Below are 19,421 nucleotides of genomic sequence, written 5' to 3'. Positions count from 1 at the left end.
CTAAGTCCCACCACAGCTGTGGCTTTCTGGAATCCCCAAAGTTCAGGGTGGAGGCACAGCCATTCAGGAGTTCATTATTCCCCCATAGCTTTGAGCTCCCCCAAATCCCCATGAAGCTCAGGAATGATGCGGCTGCAGGGTGTGTGGGTCCATCAGCTCCAAGAGCCATTCCATAAATCAAGTTCACACGTTGCTGGCCTCAGACGGCTTTTTCCAAGGTGACCTGGGAGAGCAAAAGCCTAGCTACTTGTCTAGGGGTGGGGGACATCTGCCTTTCACCTCAAAGGACCTTGATGATGCCAACAGGACCAGTTCTCTAGAAATAGATCCTTGCACACTCTTCCTTCACCTCAGAAAGACTTCAGGGGAGGGAAAAGGATGTCTTCCCGTAACATCAGCCAACTGGGAGTCTACAGCAGTGCTGCGATTACAGACTTGTGCTACCACGTCGGGCTTGGTCTTGGTTATTAATTCCGGACTTGATTTCCAGCACTGGACAAAAGCCAAGATGACCTCTACCTTGTCACCAATGACCTCCCAGGTAGCCGTGAGAATTCTAGAATGTGAAATCAACAGTGGCCCAATTTCCAATGATGTAGACAAAGAAACTATAAGTTGGAGATAGAAAGGTACTTGTCCAAGGTCACATGGCCTGGAGGGGAAGATTCAAAAGTGAGGTCCAGCGGTGCCTCACCATACCCCCTTTAATGAGGCCAAGCTGGCCCTGTAATCAGGTTCTGAGGACTGCAAACAAAGTCACCTCCAATCAATTCTCTGGCCATCTTAATTTCTCCGGGGGTGGGACTGGGAATATGGCCTGGTGGCAAGAGTGCTCGCCTCGTATACATAAAGCCCTAGGTTGGATTCCTCAGCACCACATAAATAGAAAAGGCCAGAAGTGGCGCTGTGGCTCAAGTGGTAGAGTGCTAGCCTTGAGCAAAAAAAAAAAAAAAGCCAGAGACAGTGCTCAGGCCCTGAGTTTAAGCCTCAGGACTGGCAAAAAGAAAAGAAAACAAAACAAAATTTCTCCAGGGGCATCTAAATGAGCTGAGTGTAAAATCCAGGCTGTAGAAAGTGCCCTTCCTTTGTCAAAACAAGAGGAAAACTGGGTGCAGTGCCTCAAGCCTGTAATCCTAACCACTTGGGATGGGAGAAACAGGGGATTATGGTTCAAGAACAAGCACTGGTAAATAGTTCTCAAAACTCTATCTCAACCCATACCTGGCCTCAGTGGCACATACCCATCATCCCAAACTACAGGGGAAGCACAATGGCTGGGCACAGAGACACATGCTTGTCATTCCAGTGACACAGATAGGAGGATCACAGCCCAGGCCAGCCTGTGCATCAAGAACAGAAGCTATCTCAGAAATAACCAGTGCTGGAGGTGGAACTGTGGCTCAAATGGTAGAGTGCTAGTCTTGAGCACAAAAGGCTCAGGGACTGCCTCAGGACTGGCAAGACAACAACAAAATAACCAATGTTGAAAAGAGCTAGAGGTGTGGGCTCAAAAGTTAGAGTGTTGAGGCCTTGAGTTCCATCACACTATACAGAAGAAAACAAAGCCCTCCTGTGGGGTATCAGAGGAGACCAGGGGGCTTGAAACACCAAAGCCCCCCACCACCACCCAAGCTAAGGAAGGCTCCAGCCAGAGGCAGGCTCTGAGAAGAGTCACAGGAGGGCACTGGAAAGAGCGGTGCTGGTGACTAAAAAGCCAAACAGGAAAGCCTCCCCCACAGGCCTGTCGACAGGGATGGCTGTGGACAGGCAGGCGTGGTGCATAATGGAGCTCACTGGCTAACTCAGCCCTACCAGACCTCAGTTACAGCAGAGCTGCTAGTTTGTTCTCCCACTGCAGTTTCCCCAGCGCCTGGGCAGTGAATGCATGAATGGATGGATGAATGAATGAACGACACCTGTAGCCGTGGCATCTTTGTGGTCACTTAAGTTCACCCACCACTTGTCCCAATTTGCCAGGACTGAGGAGTCCTCTGGACCAAAACACGAACAGTCATTGATGGGTTGGAGAGTACAGGTAAAACTGACAATTTTCCAGGAGCAAAAGGGTTAAAATCTGGGCAGAAATGCCCTGGGGAAGGCTCCGCCCTCCTTCGTCTTGGCCACACCTCTGACTCCTCCCCCTTCTCGGGGAAGGTCACTTGAAGTACGCCGAAGGCGCACGGGGCGTGCACTGCGCATGCTCACTACGGTCCTTCTGCTCTTCCCTCCCAACCAACCCCGCCCCATCCTGGAAACCGGAAGCCGCTTTCCACTCGATGGTTCCTAGCGGATAGCGGGCCCGGAGGGCGTGGGGGGGGCTGACGGCGGCGGGGGGGAATAGGGTGGGGACGCCCGCCCGCCGCCGCGGTGCTCCACGGGATACCGGCGGAGAATGACCTCAGGGTCGAGGGGTGGGGCTGACGTCACGAGCCAAGATGGCGGCGACGGTGGTCGCGGTCTCCTTGAGACGTTGGTTCCCGGTTCCCGCCCGTGGCGGAGCCTGCCTGCAGGTGAGCCCCGGGCCTGGGGACAGCGGGAGGCTGGCGGGTCCCCGAGGCCGCCCGGAGCTGAGGGGGCCGCCGCGGGACCGAGGGAGCTGCGGCCCCGGCGTCGGCGCGGAGGAGGACCGCCGGCCCGGCCGCCCGCCCGCCCGCCCGCCGCGCTGACGGGCTCGGAGCATCGCCGGCCGTTATCCCGCGCCGCCCCGCCCCGCCCGAGCCGGGGCCGGCGGGGACGTGTCTCCACGGACCGGAGAGGTGCCCGGAGCCGGCCTGACCCGCTCAAGGTCAATGCCTGGAACCCCCGGGTCTGGTCTCCGGCCCCGCGGCTCCCCCGGAGGCGGGGCCCCGGACCCTCCCCGTCGGGGTCGCCGGTGACACGCCTCCCTGTCACCCCGCCGGGGGCCCGAGTGGTGCCGACCCCTCCGAGGGGACGCGAATGACGTGGGCGCAGCTGGGCGAGGAAACAGCTCCTGACCAGCAGCCTGCCGAGCCGGTGCGCGCTGCCATCCCGGTGACCCCGGGTGGCGAGTGACAGCCGGGCGGGCGCCGAGGCTGAGGTCCCAGGGTGGAGCGAGCTTCAAAGCCAGCCGGGGCAGGAAGGCCCCCGAGACAGCCACAAAAGCAGCAGAGGAGCCGTGGCTCAAGTGGTAGAGCACCGGGGCCCTGAGTTCGAGGCCCGGTGCCGGGGCTCACACTCGAGTACGCCGACACACAGAGCCCGCGCCGGTGCCTCTCACCCGTGGTCCTGGCCATGCAGGAGGCTGAGATCTGCCAGCTCGGGCAGACAAATCTTTGACGCACCTTTTGGGAGGAGTCTCATGGAGACCTCATTTAGAATTGTAGTGGCTTAGCCAGAACTACCCAGGCCCATTCCTTCCACCCGACACCTCCTCATAGTTGGTTTTTGGTTTGTGTGTGTGTGTGTGTGTGCCCGGTTACACACCTTCCTCCAATTACTATGTAATTGAGAAAGTTGATTGGACGTGTGTCTGTCTTATACTTATTCCCCCAGGGCCAGAGTAATTATATATTGAACAATTGAATGAATCTATATCCAAGCCAGGTGCCATGTAAGAACTTGATGATTATAACTGTTGCTTGAGTCAGTTGGGGGAAAGACGTCTTTTTTTCTTTCTTTTCTTTTCTTTTCTTTTTTCTGGTCCTAGGGCGTGAACTCAGGACCTGAGTGTTGACCCTGAGCTTCTCTGTGCTCAAGGCTAGTGCTCTACCATTTGAGCCACAGTACCATTTTTGGCTTTTTCCATTTATGTGGTACTGAGGAATTGAACTCAGGGCTTCGTGCATGCTAGGCGTGCATGCTAGGCAAGCACGCTACCACTAAGCCACATTCCCAGCCAAGACATCTTTTGTGCTGTTGGATTGTGCATTTGCTTTTCACCACTCGAAAGTAGCTGAAAGGTTGAGCTTTAGAGCCAAGTGAGGTGTTTGCATCCTGGTGCTATTAACATGGATTTCTTCTCATCTGTCTGGGGAGCTGTAACATTTCCTCATGGAAATGTTACAGATCTTGCAAGTCATTTGGCTTGATGTCTGCCTCTTGGTAAGAGCTCAATAAGTGAAATCTACAAGACAGACTTTTCCACTTCTTTACTTAGGATAGTTTTTAATAGATCATACATACCAAAAGCCTGTGGATTAACCTTTGCACAGGCTTCAAGATGAGCAAAGCTAATTGTTTTGATTTTAGTATCTTAAGTTGTAGGGGTTTGGGGTTTTGTTTTTTCATCCAGTACTGGAGTTTGAACCCAGAGCCTTAGGCTTGGCTAAGCTTGCTTGGTGCTCTTCTTCTGAGCCATACCTCCAGCCAGACTTTGCTGGTTATTTAGAGAACAAGCTGACAACAAACCACAATCCTCCAGATCTCAGCCTCCTGGAACTAAGATTACAGAGGTGAGCCACTAGTGTCCTGCTTCTCTAGTTGTTTTGAATCCCGTTTCTTCTGTAGTTGAATTACAGGCATGTGCCCCCATGCCCTTCTACATAACGTTCTTGAAATGGGAAAATAATAGCAATGGGAGCAGATTAGTGGTTGCTGGGGGCTGAAGAATAAAGAGGGGTGTGGCTGTACTAGGAATCATAGTGATGTCTGTTCTGCATCTTGACCATCAGTGTGTGGAGTCTAGCTCTATGGTGTGCCACAGTTTTGCAAGGTATTCCCATCAAGGAAGACTAGGAACAGAGCATGTGAGATCATTGTTATTTGTTGCAAATGAATGTAAATCTGTAATTATTTTAAAATAAAAACATGGGATTTGTTTTGTGCCAAGAGCTTGAACTCAGGGCCTGAGCGCTGTCCTTGCTGTTTTTTGTTTTCCTCAAGGTTAGTGCCGCAGCTCCACCTCTGGCTTTTATGGTGCTTAATTGAAGATAAGAGTCTCAGGAGCCGAGCGGGCACCAGTGACTCACGCCTGTAATCCTAGGTACTCAGGAGGCTGAGATCTGAGGATTGCAGTTCAAAGCCAGCCACGGCAGGAAAGTCCATGAGCATCTTATCTCCAATTAGCCACCAGGAAACTGGAAGTGGAGCTGTGGCTCAGAGTGCTAGAGCTCTAGCCTTGAGCAGAAAAAGCTCAGGGACAATGCCCAGGCCCAGAGTTCAAGCCCCATGACTGACAAAAAAAAGTCTCACAGACTTTCTTGCTCAGGCTGGCTTTGAACCATGATCCTCACCTCTCAGCCTCCTGAGTAGCTAGAATTATGGGTGTGAGCCACCAGTACCTGGCTAAAATTAAAAAGATGTTTAAAAAAAACCAAAAACTGCAGCCGTTCAAAGCCAGCCCCGGCAGGAAAGTCCGTGAGATTCTCATCTCCATTGAAACACCAGAAAGCCAGAAGTAGCGCTGTGGCTCAAGAGCGCTAGTCTTGAGCTGAAGAGCTTAGGGATAGCATCCAGGCCCAAAGTTCAAGCCCCACAACTGACAAAACAAAAAAGAACTAGAGGTATATGGTAATGTGTGTGACTCTCCGAATCATCATGCTGAGTGAAAGGAGGTAGACACAAAGGCAGGAATGGTGACAACAGGGCAGTAGCTGGACATGGGGAGGGGTCTGGTGGTGAAACTCACGAGACACTTTGGATGGAAACAGTCTATGATGGGGATAAACTTACACTGCTTTGTCAGGACTCACAGATTACGTACGTAAAATCGATGAATTTATTGAAATGAATTATATAGTGTTAAATCTAACAAAAAAGGCAGGGACTAAGTTGGTTGGAGCTGATACTTTCATTATCCTTCCTCTTCACTTCTGAAGTACCACAAGGGGGCGACAGTAGATATTCGCATCACAAAATAGGGCTCCTAGTGCCATGGCCAGTTTGGTGGTGCAATCAACCAGAAGCTTTCCTCTTCACCTCATCTTCATGGGTTTTCTTCTTTTGTACTGGGAACTAATAGCTACATTTCCAGCACCACCTACTTGGAGCCACTTTTAAAAGCAAGTAGTAGCATTGTATTTTTTATAACCAGTCCTTTAACCTGCCTGAAAGCCCTATGGGAGCTGCTGCTGTGGAAGGAAGGAGGCAGAGGTAGCCAGTAGAAGAGGGAAGACCACTGTCTTCACCTGGCCCACCAGCAGCAGCCTCAGAGGTGGCCCAGGATGCTGTGGCTCACAGAGTGAAACCACTGTAGACACTGTCAGTCGATATAGTAGCATGTCACAGAGAGCAGAATAAAGCTGGCAGTTCCTCATGCTTTCTTGGGGTTCAATTGAGTTCTTGGGGTTTATTGAGTTTTGTACCCTTGTTTGTTTGGGGGGGGGATTTTTTTTTTTCAATCCTGAGGCTCAAGTGCTGTCCCTGAACTTTTTTTGCTCAAGGCTATTGATTTACCACTTTGAGCCACAGTGGCCACTTCCTGTTTTCTGGTGGTTTACTGGAAATAAGAATCTCCTGGTCTGTCACTGGTAGCTCGTGCCTGTAATCCTAGCTACTCTGGAGACTGAGATCTAAGGAAGGCAGTTTGCAATTTAAAGCCAGCCTGGGCAGGAAGGTCTGTGAGAAGCTTGTCTTCAATTAGCCCCTCAAAAACAGGAAGTAATGCTATGACTGAGGCCCTGAATTCAAGCCCTGAGACAACAAAAAAAAGAATCTCACAGACAGGAGTAAACTGGAGAAAGGCAAAGGAAGAGGTGACATTGTCCAAAAAGAAATGTAACCATTACCTGACTTATGAATGGTAACCCCTCTGTACAACACTTTAATAATAACAATAAAATTATATATTTTTGTTTTGTTTTGTTTGCCAGTTATGGAGCTTGAACTCAGGGCCTGAGCACTGTCCCTGGCTTCTTTTTGCTCAAGGCTAGCACTCTACCACTTGAGCCACAGCGCCACTTCTGGCTTTTTCCATATATGTGGTGCTAAGGAATTGAACCCAGGGCTTCATGTATATGAGGCAAGCACTCTACCACTAGGCCATATTCCCAGCTAAAAATTTTTTTTTTTTGATCAGTTGTGGGGATTGAACTCTGGGCCTGGGTGCTGTCCCTGAGCTCTTCAGCTCAAGGCTAACGCTCTACCACTTGAGCCACAGTGCCACTTCCTTCCAGTTTTCTGAGTGGTTTATTGGAGATAAGAGTCTCATGGACTTTTCTGCCCGGGCTGGCTTTGAACCATGATCCTCAGATCTCAGCCTCCTGAGTAGCTAGGATAAGCATGAGCCACCGGCACTCAGCTAAAATTATATTTTAAGAAAATCTACTCTCGTTTTAAAATGCAAACATTGATTTAATAACTACAATAGCTTTCTAACTGGATTGTCAGATCTACTCTGACAATTCTCCCTTCATAACTAATTATATCTTTGGCCCAGAATTGATTGTGTCAATGTCCTAATTTAAGTGTTCCTGGTTGAGAGTAGTGCTTTATACTCAGTACTCAGCTGAGACAAGAGAATCAAAAGTTTAAGGCCAGCCTGCATTACTTAGTAAAACTACCACCCCCAAAAAAGGTGGAGTGGAGCCATGGCTCAAGTGGTAGAGTATCTGCTTAGCAAGTGCAAAGCCCTAAATTCAAATCCCAGTACCCCCGAAAGAGCAAGGTTTCTAGTTGCTCCTAGGATCGTATGAAAACTTCATTTGTAAGTCCTGTTCATTTGCTCAGATCTGCACTGCCACCCTTCCTCAGCTGCCTCCCACATACACTGCTCAGGTGTTCCCAGGTGCTTCAGCTCTTCCTACAGCCTCGGCTTCTCCCACCCCTGTTTATCAAGCTTCAGCTATTGGTTCAAACATTACTCCAAGGCCGACTATGACCTTCCCCTGTCAAAGTCTGCTAGTTTCAGCCAGCTAGCTCTTTCGACCTTACACTGACCTAAGTCTGGGGCTTCACCCAGAGCTCCCTGACCTTTCCCATCAGGATTGCGCTTGACTCAGTCTTGTTCAGAGTCAGTTCTGTGGAAATGCGGGTCATGTCCACAGGAGTACATGTTGGAACCCTAGCCCTGACACCGCCTCTGCCTGGTCACAGGTGCTTAGATTGGCTCTTAGTGAACCACTGCCTCTCTATGAAGACCCTGCGTCAGTAATGTGTGAGTTCACACTCACTGTTTTATTGTGCTAGCCTAATGGACAGAGTATATTCATTTCCCACCCCCTTTTGTCTTCTTCTTTAAATGTTAGGCCTGCCGTGGGGCCCAGACAGCTGCAGCTGCAGCTCCTCGTATCAAGAAATTTGCTATTTATCGATGGGATCCAGACAAAACTGGAGATAAACCTCGCATGCAGACTTATGAAATTGATTTGAATAAGTAAGTATCTCTGTGCAAGTTAGGTGAGTGATAAAGAGTTCAGACTAAACTGAAATAGCAGTGATGACCTGGACAGCAGATAAGTGCCTCTGGGCCCTGAAGAGTGTCCTGCAGTGAGCAGACTGGGCCACGAGTGACACTGGAAAGAGATGGCACTGGGCAAGCCGCCGGGTTTTGCCTGAGTGGAATAGAATAGCCTAGGTAGAACAGCCTTAGGAACCTGAATGCCCTGAGGACACAGTTTAGGGCTACCACAGTAAGTGGAAAATGAGGGACAAATTCCATAAGGAAGCAGGCCACGAGACTGGGAATGCTGCTTAGTGGTAGAGTACTTGCCGAGCATGCATGAAGCCCTGGGTTCGATTCCTCAGTACTACATAAACAGAAAACGCCCGAAGTGGCGCTGTGGCTCAAGTGGTAGAGCACTAGCTTTGAGCAAAAGAAGCTTAGGGACAGTGCTCAGACCCTAAGTTCAAGCCCAGGACTGGCAAAAGAGAAAGAGAGAGAGAGAGAGAGAGACTGACTTAGAAACTGCTTATGTCCCATTGCAAACTGAAGCCTAACACCCCCCTCCCCATCCTCCCCGTCGCATGGACCCCGGCCTGTGAGAGATATTGGAGAGGGAGCCCTACAGGTGAGGCCTTAGGATGAGATTTATGCCTTAAGGAACATATCTCAAGAATGTCCCTCTGTCTCTGAGCACACTGTGGAAAAGGTCCTGTGAGGACCCTGGGAAGAAAGGGACAGAACCCTTGCCAGAAATGCCCATGCTGGTACCCTGATCTCGCACTTCCCAGCCCCAGATCCAGGAGGAACAAGTTTCTGTCACTGAAGCCATCCAGCCTGTGGTATTTTATATGGCATGCGAAGAGCTACCTTGAAGTGACCCAGCTGTTGGAATAAACAAACAAGGACTTTAAAGCAGTTATTAAATAATTGTGCGCAGAGGTTAAGGAAAAAATACTTGAGATGGGAAATCTCAGCAAAGAACTGGAAATAGTAAAATGGCCAAGAAGAAGGGCTGGGAATGTGGCTTAGTGGTAGAGTGCTTGCCTAGCATGCATGAAGCCCTCAGTACCACAGAAACAGAAAAAGATGGAAGTAGTGCTGTGGCTCAAGTAGTAGAGTGCTAACTTTGAGCAAAAGAAGCTTAGGGACAGTGCCCAGGCCTTGAGTTCAAGCCCCGGGACTGGCAAAAAAAAAAAAGCCAAATCAAGGCTGTGTACAGTAGTAAACACATATTCCTAGCACATGGGGAGGCAGGCTTAGGAGGGTCTTTACCCAAGACTAGCCTGGACAAAAGTTACCAAGATTTTCTCAAAAACAAGCCAGATGTGATGATGCATGCCTGTGATCACAACTACTCAGAAGGCAGAGATAGAAGAGTAGAAGTTCAGCTCAGGCAAAGTTAGCACTAGCCCCTATCTGAAAAACAAGTGAAAGTATTGGGGGCATGGCTCAAGTGGTAGAGTGTCTAGCAAGCACCAGACCCTGAGTTCAATTCCCAGTACTGCCAGAAAAAGAAAAAATGTTAAAAATCTAGAACCAAGGGCTGGGGATATAGCCTAGTGGCAAGAGTGCCTGCCTCAGATACACGAGGCCCTAGGTTCGATTCCCCAGCACCACATATACAGAAAACGGCCAGAAGCGGCGCTGTGGCTCATGTGGCAGAGTGCTAGCCTTGAGCGGGAAGAAGCCAGGGACGGTGCTCGGGCCCTGAGTCCAAGGCCCAGGACTGGCCAAAAAAAAAAAAAAAAAAAAATCTAGAACCAAAAAATAGAATCTCTGAATTCTCTGAATTGGAAAATTCCCTAGCTGGCCTTAACCACAAGCTAGAAAAATGATTTAACAAACTTCCAAATAGATTACAAATTGCTTCTTAAAGACAGATAGAAGGCTGGGTTTTGGAAAGAGAAAAGCACCCTTAGTGATATAAAAGGTGATAGTATCAAACGTATAACATTCTAAGGATGGTGGCCAGCCCACACAGGAGGCTGAGGCAGGAGAGTCAGTGAAATTGACAACTCTTAGGCATATTGGAGTTGTAGCTCAATAGTAAAACACTTGCCTATAGCCCTGAGTTTGATCCCCAGAACCACAGTATAATTTAGAGAAAATAAAGTTGTAAATATCAAGACAGAAGACATTGATATTAGTACAGAGCCTCTGGATATTGAGAGATAATCATTAGTAAATCAGTAGTAAAATCTTGATGAACTGATGAAGTAATCCCTTAAGTACAGTTACTCTTGGTTGGTTCAAGATGCCTACGCAAACCGGGAGCTCACAGTGGTCTGGATTCATTTTCTTTTTTTGCCAGTCTTGGGCCTTGGACTCAGGGCCTGAGCACTGTCCCTGGCTTCTTTTTGATCAAGGCTAGCACTCTGCCACTTGAGCCACAGCGCCATGTCTGGCCGTTTTCTATATATGTGGTGCTGGGGAATTGAACCCAGGGCTTCATGTATACAAGTCAAGCACTCTTGCCACTAGGCCATATTCCCAGCCCTGGATTCATTTTCTTATTCTGTTTTTATTATGTTGTTTGTTACCAACATTTATAGCTACTTACTTTCCAGAGCCTGAAAATAAAAGCAAACTTTGAGATAAATTAGAGAAAGCATTGCAAACAGCTTCAGAAGAATAAAAACAGAAACTGTCTGTTATGGAAGTTGTCTCCTAATTTGCATACGTCCACTACTTTCTGTTTCTTGAAGATGGAGATGCAGTATTATCAAGAAAAACTGTGTTGTTGTTCCAGTCTGTAAGAACATGGCAGGCATGGAAAGCCCAGTTACTCAAGAGGCAAAAGCAGAAGATCAGGGGCTGGGGATATAGCCTAGTGGCAAGAGTGCCTGCCTCGGATACACAAGGCCCTAGGTTCGATTCCCCAGCACCACATATACAGAAAACGGCCAGAAGCGGCGCTGTGGCTCAAGTGGCAGAGTGCTGGCCTTGAGCGGGAAGAAGCCAGGGACAGTGCTCGGGCCCTGAGTCCAGGGCCCAGGACTGGCCAAAAAAAAAAAAAAAAAAAAAAGCAGAAGATCTGAAGTTCAAGTCCAGGGGCTAGGAATGTGTCTTAGTGGTAGAGTGCTTGCCTAGCATGCATGAAGCCCTGGGTTCAATTTCCTCAGCACCACATAAACAGAAAAGGTCAGAAGTGGCACTATGGCTCAAGTAGTAGAGTGCTAGCCTTGAGCAAAAGAAAGCCAGAAACAGTGCTGAGGCCCTGAGTTCAAGCCCCAGGACTAGAAGGTGTGACTGCAGTGGTAGATCATTTGCCTGGCATGCAGTGAGCCCAGTACCACCAAAACAAAGGAAGTTCTGTGTATGCTCCCTGGCAGCCAGCTCCAGCCTATACTAAATCCTGTGACTAAGAGCTGTTTCTTTGTCAGGTGCGGGCCCATGGTATTGGATGCTTTAATCAAGATTAAGAATGAAATTGATTCCACCTTGACCTTCCGAAGATCATGCAGAGAAGGTAAGTATTCTGTTCCCAGCAGGCCCCAGGCCTCCAGAGAGGCTCAGCCTCCATGTAACGGAGATGACCAGGAGAGAGAGCAGCTGCAGCTCTGCCTAGAACCTGGCCAATAATGACTCTTTTGTGTGTTTGTGCCAGTCCTGGGCCTTGAACTCAAGGCCTGGGTTCTGTCCCTGAGCTTTTATGCTCAAGATACCACTTGAACCACAGCCCCACTTGCAGCTTTGTAGTGGTTATCTGGAGATCAGTGTCACATACTTCCTACTCAGGCTGGCCTCGAAACATGATCCTTAGATCTCAGTCTCCTGAGTAGCTAGGATTACAGGCATGCCCACTTGTGCCCCGCTTGTGCCCCTTCCTTTTCCTGGGTAAACATGGCCAGAATTGAGATTGTGATGCAAGATCTTGGTTCCTGTCTGGCGCATTCTGTGACATGGACTGCGTCTGTGGTCCCTGCCAGCTGCTGTGCCTTGGGGCCTGGTGAGAAGATGCTGGCTTGCCACGTACAGAGCTCATTGCTGAGGGAGCGGGGAAGTGCCTGAGGCCGAGCACACCTGCCCCTGTTACAGGGCATTGTGTGTGTCCCCTGGGCTCCCAGCATGCTGAGCATAGTTCATGGTGGGAGATGTGGGAACAGCGCCCTCCTGTGTGGTTGCTGTGGAGAGAGTGAAGCGCCTGCCTCGGTAGCCATGTGCTTACTGCACACACTAGAAAAGAATCACTAGTGGTATTGTATAGTAGTGCACAGGATGCTTCCTCCGCTCCTCCCCAGTCTTCAGGCTGGAACTCGGGCCTAGGCGCTGCCCTTGAGCTTTCAAAGCGAGCACTCTACCACTTGAGCCACAGCTCTATTTTCAGTTGTTACTGTTTTCTGTACTTAATTGGAAATAAGAGTCTCATGGACTTTCCTGCCTGGGCTGGCTTCAAGCTATGATCCTTGGATCCCAGCGAGTAGCTAGGATTACAGGTGTGAACCACTGGCACTCAGCCACAAGTGGTTTTTTTTAATATGAATTGAAGGGCTGAGAATGTGGCTAAGTGGTAGAGTGCTTGCCTGGCATGCATGAAGCACTGGATTCAATTCCTCAGTACCACATAACAGGAAAAGTCAGAAGTGGCGCTGTGGCCCAAGTGGCAAAGTGCTAGCCTTGAGCAAAAAGAAGCTAGGGACAGTGCTCAGGCCCTGAGTTCAAGCCCCAGGACTGGCCAAAAAAAAATGGAGACCGGGTCTGGGAATGTGGTTCAAGTACCTGCCTAGCAAACTCAAGACCCTGAGTTCAAACCCCAGTCCCACCAAAATCAAAATAGGAAGGCTGACTTTTCTCTTGAAGTACATGACTGTACATGGAGGTAGACTTGGTGTGGGAGATCCACGGAGCCAGCATTGGCATACAACTCATCTGCAGTCCCTGAACTCAGGGTTCCTTACAGCCACAAAACAGCTTTTGGAGCTCTGGCTCTTAGATCTGCATTCTAGGCAGGAAGCAGGAGGAAGGGAGAAAAGGCAACCGGCGTGCTCTGTGTCATACCTGCTGCTGTGGTAGAACAGCAGCAGACTAGAAGGCAGGGGACCGGGACCTGGCGTGGGTGAGGACTAGGCTCTGGTGCTTCTCTCGCAGGAATCTGTGGCTCTTGTGCAATGAACATCAATGGAAACAATACTCTCGCATGCACCCGGAGGATCGACTCCAACCTCAGCAAAGTGTCCAAAATCTACCCTCTACCACATATGTATGTGATAAAGGATCTCGTGCCTGTGAGTTTCCGCATCTCTCCAGCTGGTGAAGGAGCTGTGTGTGTATGCACATGTATGTGTGTGTGCCTAGGTTGCATGTGTCTGTCCAGTCGGCTCTTTAGGCTAGATCGGGGTGCTTACAGCTCCTCTTGCAACTGATGGTAGAACAGCTCCTTGGGGCTGTCTCCCTCGGTGCGGCTTCGGGAGACTCCAGAGCATCACTGAGAGCATTAAGAAAAGGCCCAAGTGCAAGACAATGTGGTCTGTGTGTGTCTAAAGAATCTGACTGGCGGAAGGTGAAGGCCTAGGAACATCCTCGCAGTGTATTGGGTGAGGTTTGGTCAGGAGTAGCGGGGCTTGGAACAGCCCCAGAAGTGAAGGGTTTGGGCAGAAGTGAAGTCGAAAATAGCTCTTGAGAGCCATGCTGACTGAGCTTTGTTCCCCCTCCCTCCAGCTGCTCACCACCCTGACTTGCCCTGGAGGCCGGCAGTAGAGGATGCAGGTTGGGCTGGCCAGCTGGATAAGGGCGAGGTCTTAGTTTGGCCCAGGCCCCCCTCCCCACTTCTAGTCTTGCATTGTGTCCCTGCCCAGAGGCGAGGGCTCCTGATTGTGGCTTGCATGTGTGAGTGGGCAGCAGGGACCACAACACAGGGTGAGCTGATCCTCTTCCTCCTCCTCCTCACTAGGATATGAACAACTTCTATGCGCAGTACAAGTCCATCGACCCCTATTTGAAGAAGAAGGACACATCCCAGGAAGGCCAGCAGTATCTGCAGTCCATAGCAGACCGCGAGAAGCTGGTTAGCACTCGTACTTGGCGCTAGTGAGAGGGGGGTTGCTGGGAAGGAGGGCGCAGCATGCATGCAGACCGTTGTATTCTAGAGGGAACTTTGGTAAGGGCAGAGCTAGCCCAGAGCCCTGTCTTCCTAAGGCCACACCTCTAGTGACCAGGGCAACTGGCCCAGTCTTACTCATGGCCTCATGACAAGTGGAGACTTCCTTCTCCTGTGCTACTTCTTCCTCTGAGCAGTCTTCTGATTGGCTTCTCCCTGCACACTGGAGGTGGAGCCCCACCTGTGTGGTTGTGGGTGCCAAGGCTGGGGCTGCCTCCAATTACCCTCCCCCCCACGCCACACTGACCTAGGGGAACTTTCCTTGCCCCAGAGCAGACTAGGCTTCTCAAAGGCAGACACCCTGCAGGACCCCTAAACTCTGACCCTGATATTAGTTGTATGAGTGACTTGATGAATTCTGCCTTCTAGGACTGGAGGACTACTTAGCTTCTTTGTAACTATAAGCTGTTCTGGAGCATCTAGAGGGGAGGCTGCTCCGTCAGCATGGAGACAGTTGGAGTCCAATGATCACCTTGCTGTACTCAGTGTTTTTCTTGTTTTGTGTTGTTTTTGTTATTTTTTTTTGCCAGTCCTGGGCCTTGGACTCAGGGCCTGAGCACTGTCCCTGGCTTCCTTTTGCTCAAGGCTAGCACTCTGCCACTTGAGCCACAGCGCCACTTCTGGCCATTTTCTATATATGTGGTGCTGGGGAATCGAACCCAGGGCCTCATGTATATGGGGTGAGCACTCTGCCACTAGGCCATATTCCCAGCCCCCATACTCAGTGTCACATGGAGCACCCATAGCTCTGCCTGACACAGTTTCTAGTTCCCAGAAAGCCTTGCTGATCCAGGGCTGTCTTAGAACCACTCCTGGCTCAGCTGGTCAGCTCACATTCCTCACCCCCGAAGATGGTTCAGTTAGGAAATCAGAACTGCCAAACGTGTTTCCTGAACAGCAGAAGCGTGTCCTGTACTGAACACGGACTGGGAGCAGAGCTCGGTGGTGGAGCAGCGCCTGCCCGGTGTGCCACACCAAATCCCAGCCCAGCACTGTACGAACACCAAGCGTTTATGTAGCATTTCCTTGAATCCTGAAATTGATATGCTAAACTTAACAAGTAACTGGAAAACACAGAGACTTTTTTGTGGTGCTTGCTCGTGGTAGGCAGTGCTCTACCACTGAGTTACACCCTCAGCCCTCAGAGAACTGATTTTGTCTATAATTCCACCACCAAAGAACCATAACGTTAATGTTATTCTTTTTCTTTTCTTTTCTTAGTTTTTATCTCTGTGGTGCTGGGCTGAAACCCAGGCCTCCCACATTCTGGGCATGTGCTGCGCTAAGCTATTGGGGCGGCCTCGGGCTTCAGTCATGCACAGGCGTTATTAAACATCCCACTGTTCCTGACCAGTGATATTGTTTCCAGTTCTTCATTATCAGTAAAGCTAGATGAACATCTTTATCCTTGGGATTCTTTGCCCCAGAATTCTGATTTCCTTTTGCAGACTTTTATATAAATGGGCAGAAGGAAATGACCCTTGCTAAGGCTCTGGTCCTATGACCCTACACGTTGCAAGCTGGTGGGGGTCTTGGCCTTAGGGATCTCATCTCTTAAGATAGCTGTTTGCGGGCTGGGAGTATGGCCTAGTGGCAAGAGTGCTTGCCTCCTACACATGAAGCTCTCAGTTCAATTCCCCAGCACCACATATATGGAAAATGGCCAGAGGGGGCGCTGTGGCTCAAGTGGCAGAGTGCTAGCCTTGAGCAGGAAGAAGCCAGGGACAGTGCTCAGGCCATGAGTCCAAGCCCAGATAGCTGTTTGCCCTTCTGTTTTGCTGCCCTGTTTGTTGCAGGACTGGCTGGACAGACGGAGCCCATGCGAGAGGTGTAAAAGATGAGGGAGGCCATGGGGTCGCATCCCAGCCCTGTGCTTTCCCTGGCAGGGGGCTCGAATCCGGGCTCCTCTCCTGTGGGCAGGGGGCTGCTGGGGAGTGCTCAGCCGCAGGGGGCAGCCGCTGGCCTCTGCCCGTGCTGGGGTGGGTGGCCACATCGGGCCTTTGCAGTGCGTTGTTTCGCTCTGCTGATTTCCTTGTCTAGGTAAGTGACCGTGTCTGGGGACTGTGAGACTGCCAGGCTCCCGGCCAGCAGATGCTCACGTTTAATTACACATCTGCAAACCTCCCCTAGGACTCTGCCGGGAACACTCACGGCCGGACAGGCACTTTGTCACCACCAGCCCAGCCCTGACCCCTTCTCTCCCCACAGGATGGGCTGTACGAATGCATCCTCTGTGCCTGCTGTAGCACCAGCTGCCCCAGCTACTGGTGGAACGGAGACAAATACTTGGGGCCTGCGGTCCTTATGCAGGTGAGGAGCTCCCGACTGCTTCACAAGAAATCACGAGTCCAGTAGCCGGGTGTCCCACAGGGCTGTGGACCACAGGCCAGCCATCTTGGGGTCCTTCTTTGGCATTCGGTGCAGGCATGGTGGCTGGTTGCATTGGTTCGCTTGGCTCTCGGTACACCTGAGCTTCATCTCGATGTGTCTTTGTCACCGTGTGCTGAGGCTCACCCCAGAAGGCAGACATGGGTTCTAGGAAACACTGCCTGCAGACACACGCTGTTTCCCCTGCCTGCTTCGGTCAGCAAGCTCCCACTCTCAGGCCTCATGAAAGAGGGCAGCTGTGCAGCTGCAAGACAGGCAGAGTCTATGGGTTGCCTCAAGAGAAAATGAGGCTGATTGTCACTGTCATCCTATGTACTGGTCACTGCAAAGCAAGTCGCTTTATTCCCAGAAAGCTCCTGCTTTTCAGATTTGTGGTCAGTGCTTTTTTTAGCACCTCAAAAAACAACTTCACATTTCTCACTTCCCCACAGAAAGGAAGTCACAGAGCTGTGTGACCTCAGGGCGGGCGGCCGGACAGAGGGCCGAGTGCACACATTGGGTCTCCGGGGTGCTGTGTGGCCTGGCTGTGTTTAGCTTGCTGGTCTCTAGAAGTTGAACTGTCGGGGGCTGGAGGTGTAGTCCAGGGGGTAGAGCCCCTGCCTAGCAAGTGAAGGCGCTGAGTCTAAGCCCCACGCTGAAACAAAAGATGAATGAGTGGGACGATGGGGTGGCCATGAGTCCAGCATGGCAGGGACACATGATCCAGCCCCCCTCACCCCCATACCCCCTCCCTTACAAGCTGGGCAAGATGAAAGGACTAGGAGATGACGCCTCAACAGTATTAATTAAGCACTGAGGCACAAGCGTAGTCAGATCACACCGAGCAGTCATAAAAGAATTGGGAGCCTTTCTTGAAAGGCTGGCAGGAACTCAGGTCAGGGTGGAGGAGAGAGGATTGCCCTCCACTGCACTCACAGAGCCTTTCATGAGCCCCCGCCCCGCCCTGGACAGCCCAGCTGACCCAGCCCTGCCTTCCAGGCCTACCGCTGGATGATCGACTCTAGAGATGACTTCACTGAGGAGCGCCTGGCCAAACTGCAGGACCCCTTCTCTCTGTACCGGTGCCACACCATCATGAACTGCACACTGACCTGTCCCAAGGTACCCAGGCCCGCGGCCCTCGGCCAGGAGTAGCCTCGCGCCCCCAAGCCAGTTGGTGGTTTGAGATGGAAGGGGCTCCACCAGCCCCTCTCAGGAACATACCTGAGGTCCTGGGTCATGGGACTGAGTCCCTTCCTGCTTCATCTTTTGGGCTCTAACCCAGTCCCCCTCCCATAGCCAGCTCATCTCTGCAGAGCTCCAGCCACCAATGGTCTTCACCCCACCCCCTTCCTCCTATGGCTCGCACCCACCCCATAGGGCCCTCTATATCCCCAACCCATCCCTACATGACTCCACCCCCTCAGGACCTCCCTCAGCCCCACCCCCCAGAAGGCTGTCTGCCCATAGCCCACCACAGCAGGGTGGCTGGCCAGGGTCTGGCTGCCTCCCATCAGGTGCCAGCCCTAGTCAGCCATGCCCCTGAACACAGCTGCCCTTCGGGTGGAGGCCCTGGGCAGAGCCCTTTCACTTGGTGGTCACTGAGATAGGGAGCCATCTGAAGGGAATCCACTTTGAAGACAGGAGGTAGAGCCGAGCTGCTCATCAGTTCCCTTATTTCTTCCTGTAATCTGCTGGGTTCCCCGCGCCCCATCTGGAACTTCCCAGAAACTGTGGGCTCCAGCGTGCCCATGCCCGCGCTCCTTGCAGCTCTGCCCCGTGGCCTCCAGCCTCAGGCCAGCCTGCCTCCTGTGTCCCATCCCTGCACATGGAGTCCTGTCACCTCCTCCAGATCTCTCCTTCTTCCTTTCCTTGTCCATAGCACTTCCATGTCAGGGCTGGACTTGCCTGCGAGGATAAAGGCCCGTTTGCTCCCTCAGATAGTCCCTGTCTAATTTTGCCCCCCACTGCCCTGTCTTCTGCTGATTTCCCAGGGCTGGCATCTGGGTCATTATCAAGCGTCCTGCAAAGCATTTCATGGCTTCTGGGCAGACTGCCTCCAGGCCCTCAGACTGGCTGGGGCTTGGCGTGGTGGTTACCAAGGTGGCCAGGCCTCTGCCACCTGCGGTGGAGAGCTTGGAGACGCCCACCTGGGTGGTGTTGACGCTGGCCTGCGCTCCTGTGGAGGCGCTGCCGGGCCACGTGGGCAGTCAGAACATGCTCTGTGCTGCGCTGCCCTGCCCTGCCCTGCCCTGCCCTGTTTGCATACAGGGTGAGCCACCTGGAAGGAAGTGGGGACCGTGGGGCTCCTGCCAGAGAGCTCTAGCCCTGTCGCGTTGCTGGAAGGACTTCAGAATGCTTGAATACAGATTCACTTGTCCTGAGCCAGTGGCTTGGCCATTCCCCTCCGTTCTCCCTCACTGTACTCTTCCCACTGACACTCTTCTTCTCTCTCTAGGGGCTGAATCCAGGGAAAGCGATCGCGGAAATCAAGAAAATGATGGCGGTCTATAAGGAGAAGAAAGCTGCTGCTTAGCCCTCCTTTGAACAAGGCATGTGACCAGCTCAAAGCTGAATGTAATTTGCATCTAACTTGAATTCTGCAGAGGATTTGATTTTCCATGAATGCAGCCTGTATGGCAAAAAATGTTAAGAAATAAATGTTACTCTACTTTA

The 19,421-nt window shown here is 51.3% G+C and overlaps 1 protein-coding gene across 1 annotated transcript; it reads left to right on the top strand.

Annotated features, from left to right (window-relative positions):
* The first annotated feature begins 2,353 nt into the window (after nt 1-2,353).
* Nucleotides 2,354-19,421, top strand: Sdhb (succinate dehydrogenase complex iron sulfur subunit B). The gene is made up of 8 exons (XM_048350340.1): nt 2,354-2,510; nt 8,145-8,272; nt 11,665-11,750; nt 13,370-13,506; nt 14,172-14,285; nt 16,587-16,688; nt 17,745-17,867; nt 19,204-19,421. The coding sequence occupies exons 1-8, from the start codon at nt 2,436-2,438 to the stop codon at nt 19,279-19,281; spliced, it is 843 nt and encodes a 280-aa protein (XP_048206297.1). The 5' UTR covers nt 2,354-2,435; the 3' UTR covers nt 19,282-19,421.

This window comes from Perognathus longimembris, chromosome 7 (genome assembly GCF_023159225.1).
Source record: "Perognathus longimembris pacificus isolate PPM17 chromosome 7, ASM2315922v1, whole genome shotgun sequence".
NCBI classification, from domain to species: domain Eukaryota; kingdom Metazoa; phylum Chordata; class Mammalia; order Rodentia; family Heteromyidae; genus Perognathus; species Perognathus longimembris.
The sequence above is the reverse complement of the archived record's forward strand: the minus strand, read 5'-3'. Positions and strand labels throughout refer to the sequence as shown.

Coding starts and splice junctions, on each gene's coding strand:
- Sdhb (XM_048350340.1), top strand. CDS start 2,436: ATGGCGGCGACGGTGGTCGCGGTCTCCTTGAGACGTTGGTTCCCGGTT. Junction 8,273..11,664: donor TATGAAATTGATTTGAATAA/GTAAGTATCTCT, acceptor TTTCTTTGTCAG/GTGCGGGCCCATGGTATTGG. Junction 13,507..14,171: donor TGATAAAGGATCTCGTGCCT/GTGAGTTTCCGC, acceptor CCTCCTCACTAG/GATATGAACAACTTCTATGC.